This window comes from Aspergillus campestris (assembly GCF_002847485.1).
Source record: "Aspergillus campestris IBT 28561 chromosome Unknown P168scaffold_1, whole genome shotgun sequence".
NCBI lineage: Eukaryota > Fungi > Ascomycota > Eurotiomycetes > Eurotiales > Aspergillaceae > Aspergillus > Aspergillus campestris.
Genome location: NW_020194336.1, coordinates 2,224,317 through 2,240,922, shown reverse-complemented (window position 1 = coordinate 2,240,922; position 16,606 = coordinate 2,224,317). Strand labels below are relative to the sequence as shown.

The 16,606-nt window shown below is 48.1% G+C and overlaps 6 protein-coding genes and 1 non-coding gene across 7 annotated transcripts; 2 read left to right on the top strand and 5 right to left on the bottom strand.

Annotated features, from left to right (window-relative positions):
• Window positions 1-1,516: 1,516 nt before the first annotated feature.
• On the bottom strand, window positions 1,517-2,091 carry P168DRAFT_17159 (uncharacterized protein). The gene has a single exon (XM_024832892.1). It carries the CDS (start codon window positions 2,015-2,017, stop codon window positions 1,613-1,615), a length of 405 nt encoding a protein of 134 aa, XP_024697065.1. The 5' UTR covers window positions 2,018-2,091; the 3' UTR covers window positions 1,517-1,612.
• A 1,285-nt stretch (window positions 2,092-3,376) lies between these two features.
• P168DRAFT_323593 (macro domain-containing protein) lies at window positions 3,377-4,936 on the bottom strand. The gene is made up of 2 exons (XM_024840703.1): window positions 4,135-4,936; window positions 3,377-4,078 (listed from the first exon to the last, which is right to left on the bottom strand). Exons 1-2 carry the CDS (start codon window positions 4,767-4,769, stop codon window positions 3,655-3,657), a joined length of 1,059 nt encoding a protein of 352 aa, XP_024697064.1. The 5' UTR covers window positions 4,770-4,936; the 3' UTR covers window positions 3,377-3,654.
• A 530-nt stretch (window positions 4,937-5,466) lies between these two features.
• P168DRAFT_278055 (uncharacterized protein) lies at window positions 5,467-5,940 on the bottom strand (the record flags this gene model as incomplete). Its single annotated transcript, XM_024835653.1, has 2 exons — window positions 5,467-5,737; window positions 5,822-5,940. 2 exons carry the CDS (start codon window positions 5,938-5,940, stop codon window positions 5,467-5,469), a joined length of 390 nt encoding a protein of 129 aa, XP_024697063.1.
• A 4,012-nt stretch (window positions 5,941-9,952) lies between these two features.
• P168DRAFT_301160 (LIP-domain-containing protein) lies at window positions 9,953-11,370 on the top strand (the record flags this gene model as incomplete). The annotated part of the gene is made up of 2 exons (XM_024838495.1): window positions 9,953-10,414; window positions 10,471-11,370. The coding sequence occupies 2 exons, from the start codon at window positions 9,953-9,955 to the stop codon at window positions 11,368-11,370; spliced, it is 1,362 nt and encodes a 453-aa protein (XP_024697062.1).
• A 1,618-nt stretch (window positions 11,371-12,988) lies between these two features.
• Window positions 12,989-13,268, top strand: P168DRAFT_286584 (uncharacterized protein). Its single transcript, XM_024836370.1, has one exon. It carries the CDS (start codon window positions 13,002-13,004, stop codon window positions 13,251-13,253), a length of 252 nt encoding a protein of 83 aa, XP_024697061.1. The 5' UTR covers window positions 12,989-13,001; the 3' UTR covers window positions 13,254-13,268.
• P168DRAFT_t2 lies at window positions 13,200-13,271 on the bottom strand. The gene has a single exon. It is a non-coding gene; the product is annotated as a tRNA-Gln (tRNA).
• Window positions 13,272-13,917: 646 nt separating this feature from the next.
• P168DRAFT_301159 (uncharacterized protein) lies at window positions 13,918-14,619 on the bottom strand (the record flags this gene model as incomplete). The annotated part of the gene is made up of 4 exons (XM_024838494.1): window positions 13,918-13,989; window positions 14,104-14,219; window positions 14,330-14,380; window positions 14,410-14,619. The coding sequence occupies 4 exons, from the start codon at window positions 14,617-14,619 to the stop codon at window positions 13,980-13,982; spliced, it is 387 nt and encodes a 128-aa protein (XP_024697060.1). The 3' UTR covers window positions 13,918-13,979.
• Between the last annotated feature and the right edge of the window lie 1,987 nt (window positions 14,620-16,606).

The following is a 16,606-nucleotide window of genomic DNA, read 5'->3' as shown; positions in this document are numbered from 1 at the left end:
TTCAGGCGGGGACGGTTAGCATAACAGTCTTTTGCAACATATACGCACCTTTTCTCTACGGGCGACCATTGGTGGCGGGGAGTGCCGTTATAGGGAAAAGAGAGGAAGGACGTCAAACGCTAGGGGCATGTAGTCCGTAGGTAGCATTTACGGGGGGGAAATACGAAATACTGACTGGCCAGTGGCAAGTCGCCTGCGGGCTGCCATCAGGCTTGGTGGGGTGGGTTGCCATCGTCTGTTTGGGATTTGGCTACGATACCAGAGATCATTTGGGTCTAGTCGAAAGGCTATAAGTTATTGGACAGGGATTACAAGGAGACAATAGATACCGGGGTTGCAACACTGCAGACCTAGAGACTAACCCTGGATAGTACTCCGTTGATTGTTTGGGGCAGAGTGGGGAATAAACCTCTACTAAGCAGGGACCTCGAGCCCATTCCGTGGACCCGACCTCTTGGAGAGAGACATTGTTCTCGTGGAGACTGGAGAGAGGAAGCGAACGATATGATGTCCAACTAGATGAGCACGTCCGCCATTGTCAACTAAGATAAGCGCATCTGCGAGACCATACCAGGAACAGGAAGTGCACTCCGGAGTAGCCGTTCAGGTGGTCCCACCGAGCGGAAAAAAGAAGTGGGTGCATGTTTGGCCAAGACCTATCGGATTAGATCGCCAACCACAACACGGACTCACTCTATAGGGGCGATAATAGTTCATCGCAAATCGCCGCAGATAGTGGACGAGCAAAAGGGAGGCGAAAATCGCCAAGTCGTGGCAATGGCTACGCCAGCCCAAATGCAGGCTAAACAGCCGATCAGCGACTTGGTCATCCTCGGTGTTTCTCGATGCTCCAGCGACTCTCTCTTAGCCCTTGGGCGGAGTGCGGCGGATTTCACGAAAAGACGAGGCCCGAGAGCCAGCTCCTCCACTTGGTCGTGCACTATTACCTGATCCTATTTCAGCCGCGCTGGCAAACTCCACAAGTGAGACAATAGATATCTAGCCCTCACGCTCACGATAATCCAGGACTGGCTGTCATGCGTTACCGAACGAATCCTAAGTGCTGATAGTTGCAGAAGCGACCAAAGAACGCACCAGGGGAGAAGCTGATAACGATACTAAACCATGCACCGGTGCCTTTATTCTATATCGGACATGATGCATTCCACTAGCCCTCACTGCGTGCTTCATGGTGGTTAGGCTGCAGGCGATCCTCACCCAATGTGGTAGGAAGGGGTCGGCACCTGTTCAGGTCGTAGTGCGTTCCTGGCAGAGTGTCCGAGTAGGGTGGCATTGTGCTAAAAGAGCGCCTCCCGTAATTCGCAGATGGCCACTCGCTTGAAGACCATGCAGGCAATCGGCGAATAGAATAAAATGACAGGGGTTCGGAAAATGTAATAGATGAAAGCTGGGCCGGCATTTCATGGTTCCAGGAGCGAACTTTCTTTTCCGCGGAGCACGTGTCGGTCGGGAACCTGAAGCCAGCGCCTCAGGCTGCCAGGCTAGTCGTCCGATCACTACTATTTTGACCTGGAGATTGGCTCTCACATGGGCCGACAGCGCGGTCCATGCTTCTAATACGAGAAACGAAATGAACACCTCAGATGTTTACTCAATGGAAACTCCACCGATTCAAGAGATCGTGATCGATCAGGCGCGATGTATGGAGCATGTATGTAATTGTTTGTGAGACCGAGATCGGCATTCTTCTCGAACCATTGGCGTGGCTTGAGATGTCTCTTGGCCTTCCCACCCAGAAGAGATTGTCATCATGGTGGTGATTTCGATCAACACGTGGTGATTTAAGTAGGACGCCTAGAACGATTGGATCTGAAGGCGACTGACTCGCAGGCGGTTTCCCCCATGTCTCGATGGATTTGGGGGCGTTTTCCCGAACCTTTTTTTGGAACGTCTGTAGTGGACCACGGGGATAAACCCCGACAAAAACACGAGCGAAGCTGCCAGTGAAGGTTTTGTGCAAGGCTAGAATCGACAATGATGCCAGGGGCAATACCATGCTAAACTTGAAGATCCGTCAAGAATAAAGTTACGTCCGGAGCTTTGCGACGAGAAAGACAAAGGCAAAGTCACCCGTGACCCGACCGAGTGTTTGCCTTGTTTACGAGGTAGTAAATTCAAGGTTCTGACCGTCTAGGGTAGCATTGCACCCCCTGACCTTGAAGTCTACACAATAGCCATGGGTGTCTAAAAAGGTTTTCCATTGCTATATAATTCGACTCCCCTCTCACTTCACCATTGATAACAACGACATAGATCACCTCCATAAGTCTGGAAAGACGAGAAATCGTCCAAGCTTTGCGCTCCATCGTTTGCCATCTCGCATAAATTGAATCCCGAACGCGGGTTAGCGTCAAAGCAGAGTGGATGCAGCGACAACATGAACCCCCGATATTTCCCCCATTCTTATCTATGGTTCGGCACAACTTATTCCATCCTTCAGGAGCAGCCGGATGAGCGAAACCCGACTGCGTAGATCGTCTGCCCGGATTCTCTCACCTGGTGATATCGCATGGCAACACCCTGTATCTCCCAGTGTCTTGCTTTTTTTCAATTCGCTTAAACCTCGCCCCCCTACCTCTCAGCTAGTGGCGACGGCGTGTGTGGGCAGTACTAATATAGTTAATACACTGTGAGGCCTAGCGCGACCTCATTTAATATCCATGGGTTTTGGGTAAGGGTGGGGGGGTGGGAAGCGGGGAGTTAATCCCTCCGGAGAAATGCCGACAGCGGATATCCTTGAAATCCGAAGTCCAGCTGCCCAGATATCCCCCTTTTCTGAAACCTCCCAGGTGTCAAATGAAGTGAACATGACTGACACTTGCCTGTGATAAGCCAAAGATAAGCTGTCATGAGGTTGTGGCTTTGCGATATGACGCCTGAGATGGTGATATAATTCGTATCCTAGCCCGACGTGGAGGAGGGTCGGAGTCATGGACATGCAGGTGACTAGACATGAAACATGACACGGCCGACCCCTGGACTCTACTTATCCATGGATCTGTGCATTGTTCACCAGCTTCCCATATTGTCAACGAATAGGATTTGGTTAGGAAGCCCCGTAACGCGCTGGTTCTAGACTCGCCGTGTCTCACACGGTCCTGTCTAGGTACAAGGTAGGTCAGCATGGCACTTATACCATGCGTCTACTTATGCAGAGAATTAGTGCAAATTAGTGTTTGGTGGTATGTTGTTGGGGGAAGCCACAGATTCTAGACTACATTATCAGCCTTATAGCTGAGGGCTTTTCTATGCATATCTACGAGTTCGCATTTCACTCCATAGCCAGATAACCACGAACTTATCGACATACAGCCAAGCTACTGATGTGGGTGGTTTGGCGTGGCATTATGTATTAGGAAGTTAGAGATTGTGGGCAGCAAGAGGCTTTTGTCATTGAGAGGAGAAGCGGAGACAATGGCCTAGTAATGCAAAATGAGTGCAGACAAGAACCCAGTGCATACATATATCAACAAATAACTGAGAGCATTAAGAAAAAATAAGTGTCAATGAATATAGGAGAGAAGCACAAAGAAAACCTTATCTCCGAACATCCCAGCCCAGTACACCAATGTAAGAAAACGTTCAGTCATAAAACTCGGACTTTGAGGCCTTCAGGCTATTCGTAAGGACCGTTCAAAAGTCCTTTGCAAAAGAGCCCTCTGTCGAATGCGATCCATCCATGTCAATGATCCCACTCGACTGGACGCTCTGCACGTCCGTAGGGGAAGGAGGTCCATCAACCTGGACTGGCTCATCTTCGAGCCGCTCCGTTCGACCATCCTCGGATTTGTCAACTTCCTCCCAGTCATCCTCGCTCCTTTCATCGCTTCTTGGAAGTATATGGTCGCTCTGCACGTTAGTGCTCTGTCCAGGGTCGTCTGCATTAACCTTCTGTTTCTTGCGTTCCGGGAGATCATCCGAAGCAGGGTCCACGGTGGGCGCATCGGGAAGCTTGGCGGCGAGAAGCTCTGGCGATGGTGAAGACTCACTGGTATCATTCGTTCCGGTCCGTCCGCTGGCTTCAGGTGCGTTTTGGTTCTCAGGAGGGAAGAAGTAACTAGGAACGGGTCAGCTGTGGGGTCCATGTATTGCGCAAATATGTGTCACCCATACGGTATGGCCTCCTGGTAGGCAACCTGGTCTTTCTCCTCAAAATTACAGAAGATAATCCTTTCCAGTTTCCCGATATTGTCCGGGTCGTCTAAGAACCTCCGGGCTTCTTCGACCGCAGCCCGCGCTGCTTCGTCACTAGGATATCCATAGACTCCGGTGCTGATCGCAGAGAACGCAATGCTCTTCATATCGTTCTCCACAGCCAGCTCAAGACTCCGGCGGTAGCAACTCTGCAGCAAAGCCTTGGGTCGGTCACTGCCCCGTCGCATCTCATAAGTATAGATCGGCCCAACGGTGTGGATGACTCGTTTGCACGGCAGCTCGTAGGCAGACGTGATTTTGGCATCGCCCGTGTCGCAGCCATCCAAGGTACGGCACTCCCGCAGCAGCCGAGGACCAGCGGCGCGATGAATGGCGCCGTCGACTCCTCCCCCGCCAAGAAGCGATTCGTTTGCGGCATTGACGATGCAATCGACATCCTGAAGTTTGGTGATGTCGCTGCGGATCAGAGATATGACATCATTGAAAGATCGGGACGGAGGTGCGAGAGGAGTCGGCACTGGGAATAGATGTTTCACTTTATACAACAATGAAACGGTGGGGATCTCTGCGATCGGAACAAACGGCGGCGGCATCTTTCAATGAGGTCAGCCTTGGGGGAGAAGTCAACACAGCAATCGCTTTGTCCTGGATGCTGGCTTGCTCGAGGTGGAAGTTCAAGATGATGATTTGCAGTGTAGAATTCAATCAAATGGGGAAAATCTTCTTTTCCTCTTTCCTTTTTCTTTGAGATCAATAATGGCTCTGACTCGATTGTAGCTTGAATCGGTCGTTGGAGACCAAAGGGTGGACAACAGCTGCCCCACACGTGACGACACATGATTGACAGTGCTTATCGATAAGATAACGTCATGTTTATGGCCTGATCTATAAGGCACCTGATGGATCACATCCATGTGTTTGAAAGATATCACCACTCGGCCTCAAAGTATATAATGACAAGTTTGCCCTCCGTGAGTCAATTTATATATATTGCGACAACATGTACCCTACATTTTTGCAAGGGGTTACGGGCTAGACTAGGTACTTGTTATGCGGCAGGAGCAACGGCTTTCCTGTACATACCGGCCCGCGGCCCATTAGCTAGCAATGATATGCTTCTTCCTTCATTTCTTCCCCTCCAACGTTCGTATGGATGAAGACTTCTGCTGGATATTATAGCCCGCCTATAATCGTGGTATAGTTGACTGCGATTTCCAGAAGCGAATGTTCCTGAAATCTTGCATAAGACAAACAGCAGTGGCAGAGTTGGCATTTTTCTCTCCCCTAACATCAAAATTGACCTGTTCGAGGTCGACGATGATCACTCGCTGTCTGTCCTTGCCAGGCTTTTTCTCCAGCATCGTACTCGACGCCGTATGGTGTTAAAGTCTCCAAGGCATCCTCAAGGCTCTGCTGTAAGGCCTCATTCTCACTTTCGGGGAGTTTGTTGCGAGCAAGATAGTACAGATGGCGACCAGCGATGGCCAAAAAATTAAGTGCCATGGATCCGTCGTATACCGCTTTGCCGTAGAAATAGGGGATGTCGGTCCCCTGAATAGGTCTTCACAGCTTGTAGGCTTTTTTCTCTGTGTCGAACTCCGGTTCCCAATCGGGCTTCGGTTTTTTGAGGATGACCGTTTCTTACTGGGAAACTTTCAGGCCACCGCTCTTTAACCCATGGACAAAGAACATCCATCGATAGTAGGTTGAATTAGAGTCAAGAGGAGTGGTTGGGTGAGCTCTAAGCAACACACGGTAGGCCATTGTTGTTGTATCAACTTGGCCTTCTTTGCAATGACAAGCCGTCTTCCTTTCCTAGACGGAAAACCTAAGATAATTAGTGGTACAAGATGACGAAAGAACCGCTAATTAGTTTATAAATGGAAGCTGGGGAGTGGTGTCGAGACCCATGATTCAGGATGAGTAAATTCAGAAGCTTCGAAAGAGGATGTCCAGGAAGGGAGAGAAAAGGAAGAGACTATCCGCTGCAATCCCTACTTTGTATGTAGTTATGAGATAGGAGGAGGGAAATAAAGCTTCCAGGCAAAAATATGTATGTTTATCAAGAAGACCGCCGAGGGAAGAGCGATGGAAAAGCCAAAACAACGACGATATTGATGATTATGAAGAGCCGCGAATAGTTGCAAGGTTGCAAAAGAATGAAGACGCAGAATGACGATTTGTAGGGGGAAAACACTGCAACTCAGCTGAAGTTGCCCGTTTGAATGTCTCACAACTCGACAACCGCTAGGAAGCAAGAAGTGTGAACATACCGACTGGGGTAGAAACAGACAGACACCTGCAGACTTCCGAGTCAGTTGCTACGAGGTACTGTTCCGTCCTGTGACACCCATACAAAGTGATCAAATCTCTTGTCTCTCTGGTTTATAATAATTTCCCGTTGTAACTCATGTGGGTGCCTCAAGCTGTTATGTCCGGGCTCTCGTAATTCCATATGGGCCTTCCTGTCCATGTCTATATCCTCGGCGTGTGTTGTCAGTAGTATGAAGGATCATGATCTTCCACCTTCCTCGACCCCCCTGCACTAGTTGTTGCTAGATGTATCCAAACTCTGCAAGCCAATCGGTACAGCACATATTGACCCGTTGGTTGACCGTGAGCAGCATTTTCTGCCAAAGGTATGAGGAACAGTCAATGGCGCATCCAGGGCTCAGAACTTCTTCCCAGTCTTGAGCTCTGAATCGCGACATGAAAAGGTTTATCGACTTGCAATCAAGCATTTGAGAGAAGTGGTTCTCATCCACGTATCTTTTCCCCCCTTGATTAGGGGGCTTATACCCAGGCACCGTCCAATTCAGGGTGCCCGTGCCATGAACATGGAAGGGCAGCTTGGCTTAATAGACCCAAATAGTATTCATATTGTGTTGTCTACACGATTGGGCCTCCTTCTCGACACATTTCCCAACTTCAAGGATTTTGGACGTTCCATGGATTTTCTACAGATTGGTTAACCATATAGATTAATTTTGTCTCCCAATTCGCGAACAGATAGAAATCTGGAGGACTGGCACGAATTCAGCCACAGAGTAAGGTAAATCTCCTTAGGCCCGAAAGCTTGCAAATCACATCGGAGAACTTAGTGTCTATTCTTTGAGTGGATGTAATTTCTCTGTACAATACTTGGTACTCGACAGACATGTACATGAAAATATCGTGAGTAGGGCAAGCAAGAAAAGCGTCGTGGCTTATAGGGTCCTAAGCTATACCCTTGACCGTGACCCGCCTTCTGTATAAAGTTATACAAATTCAATATAAGGGTCATACACAGACTTCTGTTCTAATAAAGTTTTGGCTTTTTTTCAGATACATTATTGGGATTTGTGGCCAGGATCGACTCTCTAGGCCTGAAGAACCATTTTGCTCAGCTGTCAGTGTAAATGTCCCCTAGTATGTGGAAGTGTTACTTGGACCTTTCGGCCATTACTGACTTGGAATGATCCCGGAAACGGTGATATATTCAAATATAATGCAACCCTCTCTCCCTCTATGTGGAAGTGACTGCAATCAATTGGCATGTCAGCTGACCGGCAGCGTTTGCAGAGTTCTTTTCCCACTGTTTTCCATCTTGTATTTAACCATCAAGCAAGCTTTTCCATAGCTCTGAATACCATCAATTTCATCCTTTCGGACGCGTTTCCATCCCCGTTTCCACATAATATATGTCAATATCTGCTTTGGAAATCCGATCCTACTGGAGTTTGCTATCAACTTTTCGACGTAATTCTGTCACTTGAGCTCTGTCCCTGAATGGTTTACAGAGTGAAGCTCATCTGAATACCTCTGGATGATCATGAGCCCTGCCTACCCCAGCTCTTGCCAATGTGTGGTCAAACACAATCAAGCATCTGGCAGTGGTTCATATTTTTGACATTGTCAAGCATCATCCCAGAACACAACAGATACAACGTGACGGGATGAAAATTTTGTCAATGAGGTTCATCAACACGCAAGGGTGGGACTATGTCGGCCCTGCTACATTTAAGTGGCATGGTATTTTCTGTAGCCTGATGGTCTTAACTGTCTGAGTCTGATTATCATACTTGGTACCATGTCCATGCGGTTTGTCGAATGCGATGGGGTTTATGTGGACTGAAAACTATATCTGGCAGAGCACTCTCGTCACCCATGGACATAATACAGTGATCAGCGATACGAGTAGTAGTAGGATACTAGATCCCTTCTCTTGCTACCCATAGGTGTGTAATAGGCTTCTTACCGCAAGATTGCTCCTTCTGAAACAAACCCCCTTCCATCAATGTCTGCAAGAGTTCGGATACTCCGTTTTCTACATGGAAATAAACCTTGGAAACTGATACCCCAACACCTCGGCCAGAAATTGCTCACCTGGTCATTTTCTACATGTATATCTATATTACTAGGTACTCTCTCGCGGATTGGCTCATTGAGACTACTAATCTAATACGTCACCCACAGCTCCAGCCAGCTTGAACATGGTCAGGGAGCATGGTAAGTTCTCGAAATTGTATGGCTGATCAATGCTGACCACAATATCCAGATACCTCGCATACTGAACGAAGACCAGCCAGTCTGCAGCTTGGCAAAGTAACTGTTACATCAAACATATTGACCAAATAGATGAATGTTAGCCAAGCCATCTGCTCATGGATGCGCACCTGACCAAATGGCTGTGATTGTACAGGGAGCTCGGGATTCTTCTTGCCTGAGCTTGATCTCTGTCATCTTTATAATCCACGGTTACTGTTGATGAAAATACTACATAGGTAAGTAACCCCGAATAGACGATCTTCCTGTACGTCATTTCATGCAACATGTACGATGCACAATCTCATTCAAACTTAAACCTTATAAATTCCCCGAGCCCTACATACTGACCATTGACAGCTCTTCCGCATACTTGTCTCGTGATATTTGTACAATCCAGGTCTTCTTCGAGCGATGGCTAAATTAAAGCTACACCCGAAGGCTCTTACTCCTGTTGATTATTAAAAAGTAAAGACCGGTATGTGAACCGCGTCAATATCCAAAAAATGGTCACCTCGAAATAGATGAGCAAGGTAGGTGTCGATATGAAGTTATTTGAATCCCCTGCCTCGTCAATAACGGATACAAGATGCTTTTTCAGCTATTGGTGGATCGAACAATATTCTGCGTGCGTCCAAAAAAGCCCTTGTTCATAATGGTCACCCGGTAGACAGTCAGTAATCCGTCCAGTGATTCCGACTTGTTGTTAGCCAAACCAATCTACTGCCTGCATTATCTTCCTCCCAACAAACCAATGAAACGGCCAGCATCATTGTCGTTCCGGATTCTCCGTGTACAGACCGCCTATTCTGATTTTTAGGCTGATAGCCGGATATTGCACTGTGTTTACTGCTTACATGCTACCTACTAGCCTCGAGCTTGGTGACGTTGGGAGAGATAAACCACGCATTACGGGATTCCTTTGGCGCCATGGCATTCCACCTAGTTACTTCCCCCGCACGCCAGTCCGCAACTCACGAGGCTAGATACCCAATGCATGAATCCCGAAGCTCCAGCCTTCGCTTAAGAGAGGAAGACCTGTTGATCATTTCTTTGCGGGGAATAAATGCCTGCGGGGAACGAGATTTTTCAAGATGATCACGACGCACGCAGGGTCGTATTCTCAAGCGACTAAGAAGCTGATCTGCGCCATGAAGCAATGTAGCTCCACTCTAGCAAAGCTGCAGCAAACATACTAGCTATATATATGAGACGATGGCGCCATCTTTAAAAAACAAGCCAAGTGAACACCATGTGGTCAATTACTCGGTTTACTGTTGTTGCGTCCTTCCTCTTGTCTGCGGTCGTTGCAGACTCTGCGGCAGTTGAAGACCCTCCTCTTCTCCCCTCGCAGGATCCCTGGTATGACCAGCCAGAGAATATCGCCAGCTTCTCTCCTGGGCAATTGATCCGGACTCGTCAGGTCTCCTCGAAGCTGCAGCCTTTCTTCTCCTCCCTCCCCGCCGATATCTCGGTCGAGTCGGTGCACCAGTACCTCTTTCGGACTACAGACAGCATCGGCGACCCTGTTGCTTCCGTGGTCACATTGATTGAGCCTAGCAACGCGGATCCGAACAAGCTGCTTGCCTACCAGGCCCCTTACGACAGTGCTTCTCCGGACTGCAGCCCCTCTTACACCATTCAAGACCGCAACACACTTGGGTTTGAAGGGTTTAAGCTTCCCGGCACCAACATCTCGACTGATATCCCCTTTGTAAGCACAATCAAGACCTTACCCCGTCAAGATGCCTCTAACCGATAATATCCTAGGTCGCTGCTGCCTTGAATAAAAGATGGTGGGTCCTCACGACGGACTATGAAGGTCTCGACGCGCAGTTCACCGCTGGCCTACAATCAGGCCATGCGACCCTCGACTCCATCCGCGTGGTGTTGAAAGAAGGACCCAAAGTCGGGCTCGGGGTCAACCCAAATTACGCGCTCTGGGGCTACTCGGGGGGAGCACTGGCCTCGGGCTGGGCAGTCGAGCTGCAGCCAACCTACGCCCCCGAGCTGACATTCGCCGGGGCCGCCCTCGGCGGACTCACCCCCAACATCAGCTCCGTGCTAGAGACCATCAACAACAGCTCTTTCACGGGGCTGGCGTTCTCCGGCATGTACGGACAGGCAAAAGCGTACTCCAACTTCAGCAACTGGCTCGAAACGAACCTGATGCCGGAGAAGGCAAACAAGTTCTGGGACGCCGCCAACAGCTGTCTGGCCGGGGCACGCGACAAGGGAGGCGGCGAGGACATGTACAAATATATCCGCAACGGCAAGGCATCGTTCCTCGAGCCCGTGCCGCAGTCCATCTTCAAGTATTCCGGGCAGATGGGCATCCGCGGCACGCCTACGGTGCCCTTGTTCGTGTACAAGGCCGTGGGCGACGAAGTGAGTCCGATCGAAGACACGGATGCCCTGGTGGAGCAGTACTGCGCTAAGGGGGCCCGCGTCGAATATCACCGCGACTGGGTCGGCAAGCACATGTCGGAGGCGATTGCGGGGTCCGCCAGCGCTCTGAACTGGCTGAGTGAGCGAATGAATGGCGAGGAGGTGGATGATAAATGCAGCACGAAGCAGGTCGTGCTTAGCGAGTTGGACCCAGCAACGCTCGTGACGCTAGGCGAGGAGCTTTTCGCGTTCCTTCAGAGCATTCTCGGTGCGATTCTATAGGAACGATGTACCGGGATGTCAATATAGTATATAATGATGTGATGTAGTAATTACTAGCTATGAACGAATGACGGAATTGAATTGACCATTGATACTTAATTCATTGCAATCATCCTAATGCTATTTTCAAGCTGTCACTCGCACTGTGCGGGGAATGAACCTGAGTCCCGAATAACCGGAGATTTAAACAACCGTAATGCAAAAGCCGAAAGGCGAAAATGCGGGGTGTGTCAATCTTCACCCCATTAGGCGCCAGACACATGATGTTGTGATAACCCAACAAGGCAAAACAACGGGCTATCATATAGGGCAACAGACCAATCCTATCCTACCCCAAGCGAGAAGATGGCGCTGGGTTTCTGTCAGTCGTGTCGAGCCGAGGATGTGGATCCTTGATCTACGCGTGGTTTCTTGCAGGATGGAGCACCGAGGAGAGTTATGTTCGATGGCGTGTGATTTCGGGTGCTAGGGAAGCTGGAGCTGTTGAGTGGGACTCTGCATATTGGGAGCTAGCTGTAGCCTAGTTACGTAGATTTGATAGAAAGTTGTTGGGACTTGAACTCTGAGGGGGCCATCCAGGTATGATTGAGCCAGGCTATATGCCTAGTGAAGATAAGTGTATGAGTGTAGCTTTCCATCTGTATACATGATGGCATAAGGCACTTAACTGCCATCATGTCCAACGATTCTAGGAGACAGTTGGCTATTCCCGCCGAACTCAAAGCGTCGGACTAGGAGGATCAGTCTTGTACCGAAATGGGGCTGTTGGGAAGCCGATTCACATTCACAAATAGACAATTATACAAGGGTGTCTTTCGGAAGAGCTCAGTCTTGCTCAGGATAGTCAATGAGGTACCTGTTCAGTGGGCCATCATACCTGCGAATTTCTACTATATAGCCTTAGCGCTCTTCGGCCTGAGGGTTCTGTCAACTATATCAGATGCGATCTCTTCGAGGATTCAAAGATGACAATCAGGTGTATATTGTGGCCTGACAATATCAAGTCTTCAACTCTACCCGACAGCTTCTGCATGTTCTCGGTGTCGAATATAGTTATAAAGTATAAGTGGTAGTGACTGCACAATATCGAATAATGCCTGAGGTATCACCTGACTGAAGGCAGGTGCTATCTTCATTGCATACCTGCCTATCCTGCAGGTTGCACCTTCCCTCATACACTTCATCAAGGTTCGCACTTTCCATAAGTTTTTATCAATTACATCAAGGTCCCCGCCATTTCGTTGAATCTTTTCTATCATGCCCAGATAAGTTAATAGATAGTTGGAAAGAACGATCTAGTTGGGTTTCCAACGTTGTCTTCATCATTGGCATTCCTGATTCAACACTCAATCCGTGAGAGTTACGATTTTCCGCACCAGAGGCACAGCTGCGGGTTTTTAGAGCGGTATACAAATTCAGGAACCGACAAAAGCCATATACGACCAGGTATCTTGTTTTCTCATGGATGACGAGTAAGCTGTCATTGCAACCATCCTGATCCAAATGCTCAACCCGGATTCTGCACCACAGCATCAGACATATCACAGCGTCATTGATCAGTGAGAATCATAGGCTGGTTCTCCAATGATCAAAGCAGAGGTGTCAACTTTGGCTAACTATGAGGGGTGATAATGATGAGGATGATATTGTTTAACGTCACGGCGGGTAACCGCGCCCTCGGCCTTGCGACCTCCCAGGGGGTATATGGACGCGCCACTCGCTATGGAAATTATATACAAAAGAAGAAGCCGGGCGATTACGCTAGTTGTCTGCTGACCTTTGGCCAGTCGAGAGAGTTGCAGGGGGTCCAAAAAGAGATGTTTGTTGTGAGGTCCTGCCCGGAATTGAACCGGGGCTTACGGAATCAGAATCCGACGTCATAACCACTAGACCACAGGACCGATAACTGTGAGAGGGGATTGTTGGTAAACGTCTCAAGAAATTTCATGCCCTTGATGTGAAAACAATTCAAAAGGAGAATTTAAAGTCAAGTTTACCGCAGCTTTATCGACCAGAGGCGAGAGATAAAAGCTAGAAATTACCGACGTCTTTGATCATGACTATGGGATAACACGGCGTGCCGTTGAGTGGACCACCCATCAATATTCAAAAATATGGACTATCTGACATCCTCTCGGAAGATAGGGTCATGTATTAGATTCTTGAAAGAAATAGGTACCACTAACAGCTGTTTAGCCTACTTACTAAGGCCGAATGAAAGAATTCTTGAAAAATATAGAGTGATGGAACGAATTTCAATGTTTCTTCGACTATATAGATCCACCTACGGAGAGAGAATGGCGCACGCATATTGGGACCTATGATCAAGCGCGTGCTGTCTTCTCCGAATCATGAGAGACCGATTCAAGAAAAAATATGACAAGGGAAGAAAGGGAGAAATTTGAGAAAAAACCTCCGTGGACAAAGGAACATGACTGTGTCATGTATGGCACTATTGGAAGAATTGCATTCCAAGCACATCGAACGAGCTTGGAGAAGTTGGTCGAAAATGGTCAGCACTTTTGAGTAGGGCGTTTGAGAGGCAACCATCGTCTCCACACAGACTAATTTCTTATTCTATACGTCTAACTGACTTGATCTAGTTTGATCTAAAAGGAACTAGGGTGGTTTCATCGAGCATGCATCGTATATGCATGTTTGCCTGCTTGTCAGCATATGCTTATCCTCCGAGTCGAGCTCAACTTATCTACTACCGAGGGGGCCCATACATACCGTATCCACCGGGAGGCGTTTTCCTCGTGTTTCTTTGTCGTTCTAAGGGCCGCGCCGCCGCCTACTGCACGGGTGAAAGATCGATCGCCGCCACCAGTCATGGCAGCGCTCGAGGTCTATACCGGGACCGTATCAGGCTTGATCAGGCTTGATCAGTCTCTACATTTGGTAAGTACCTGTCAGTTTCTACTTGTACTGCAAGTTGCAACAAACAAGAAAAACTTACATGCAATGCAGGTGAGCATCTCTCTGCATGTCTGTATGTCTCCTTGATTGCCTATGTGTTTCGGAGTACTCCGCACTTACCTGGAATTTACGCTTGAACATACTGCCGTGAGCTCTTTTCATCTCAACCAAATCCATAAGTATATGCAAGAAGGCATGTGTCATGCAGAGCTTACATGCAAAATGAATGTCGTAAGTTCGAGAGATCTTACTCAAGATGGCTAGGGTCTTTGATTGACGTGGAATGAGATAAGATATGTCGAGTTTGAAGCAACAGGCTTGCAGACTCATTTCGAGAATACGAGTCGTGTACTGCTACTGTGTGCCACACCCGACATGCGCATGGCGGTGGGTGGTTGGTATATTCAAGAACCCCTGTGTTTACGATACCGTCCCACTCGTCTTACTTCTGTATGAATATCAGTCCTCGAAAGGCGAGACTTCTTTTTGTCCCAGTAAATCGGTATCGAGATCGAAGACATGATTCGAACTAGGTTTCGGTGGGCCACAACCGTTCGGTAAGCAAAACCCGGCGGACACTTTAGCCACAATGATATCCCACCAATGAGAATAATTGGCCTAATAGTAATGCATGGTTACTATGAGGTTCTTAGTCTAGACTGAGGAGAGCACAACTGATCCATGTCACCATCAACGCCATCCTGATGAGCAGGAGACAGCAAGATCTATTGAGTTGTCATTAGACTTCTTTCAATGACTGATATGTCGTACATATATCTTCCATGTTTCTTTGAGTTGGTACATATCTTCGAGCTAAGGAATATCTACAACTTAGACCTCGAACCAAGAAATGCCCCAATTAGCGGAAGGACAGAATCAATTCGAGCAATTATCATGCGGAAGCAGAAAGGAACCCCATGTATCGTCCCACAAAACAACATTACTACCTACGAAGCAACATTACCGTATCAGCCGAGACGATCTATACAAGATGCATGTCGCAATAGTGTTTGTAGCACGAACAGTGGGAACATCCCTGATAATTCACCTGCTCGTGTCCAATAACGGCCCCACATCATCTCGCGCTGTTGGTTCCTCCCCACTGGCGCGTAACCCAAGACTCCTTTCTTTGTTCTGACCAGCCATCACACAGAAACCATGCACATCCATGGAAGGGGAAAAGCTAAACCAGGGGGAATCGAACAGGGAGTGGGTCAAGCCACGACAAGCTGAACAGGCATATCCATGCCAAATCCTGCAACTAAGATCCTTAGTACTGTTTCTCCCTTGGTCAAAGCTGGCTCCTGCAGTTCCATCTGCAGACACAGATCTGATCTGATCTGATCTGATCGGCACTAGGCAGTGGTCTAACAAAGCGATCCCATCGCAAGGGTACCCTAGTTCCCGATACGCTGGGCTACGTGGATGCTAGCTCGATCTGATTGATTGCTCATACAGATCCAAAACTGGAGTAGATGATACAGCGCCATGCCCAGTTTCTAGCGCCGATGTCTCACCATGTGGGACCGCGATATGGTGTGCGTTAGCCTTGGTGGTTGATACTTGTATCGTCTGTGCTTGGTATCACCATACTTTGCTTTGGTCAGATGGCTGCTAAGATCGCAAACCTCTGTGTAAATAGCCATGTAACGGTATCATCGATTGACTCTATAGAGTACTACTTCTTCTTTATCTAGTACCTACATACTTTATTTCCAATCATTGATTGTCAACGCAAGCCACTCGTCTAGGTATGATACTTGCTCATCATCACATTATGTGTAACCTATAGCCCAACCCAGAGATGCTAATGAGTCGATGCTGGACAAGAACAAAGAAATATCTCTTTCAAAAACCAACAAGAGGGTATGACACGGGGCATTTTACCACATAGGAAGATTGACAGCTCTCTATCCACCCGCTCCAAACGCGAATTAAAGATAAAAGTATAATTGAAAGTTAAATTAAAAGTTGAACCAAAAAAAAAAGAAAAGAAAAGAAAACGTAGTTAAAAGAAAAGATTTCAGCCAGGGACGGCTCAATCTCGGCTTATCTCCGCGTATTATACTAAGTAGCTAAGCAGCAAACCCTAACAACAGCCAAGAGGGGGTTGAAATTTCTCGTACGTACGTACGTACGTACGTATGTATACATACAGAAACAGCTCAGACATATCAAGAACAAACAACCCTTTCTAGATATACCTAGTATACCCCAGCATCGGCCGCAACAACCGAACAGCGCCGGCTCGGCCGATCGCGAGACGCAGTCAGAAAGTAGCGTGCATCGACGACCAAGCCAGCTGAAAGATAGACTA

Bases quoted from the DNA above. Each gene is read 5' to 3' on its own strand.
- P168DRAFT_17159 (XM_024832892.1), bottom strand. From the start codon at position 2,017: ATGGTATTGCCCCTGGCATCATTGTCGATTCTAGCCTTGCACAAAACC.
- P168DRAFT_323593 (XM_024840703.1), bottom strand. From the start codon at position 4,769: ATGCCGCCGCCGTTTGTTCCGATCGCAGAGATCCCCACCGTTTCATTG. The intron at 4,079-4,134 runs GTATGGGTGACA...ACCCGTTCCTAG, and splicing joins GCCTACCAGGAGGCCATACC to TTACTTCTTCCCTCCTGAGA.
- P168DRAFT_286584 (XM_024836370.1), top strand. From the start codon at position 13,002: ATGATGAGGATGATATTGTTTAACGTCACGGCGGGTAACCGCGCCCTC.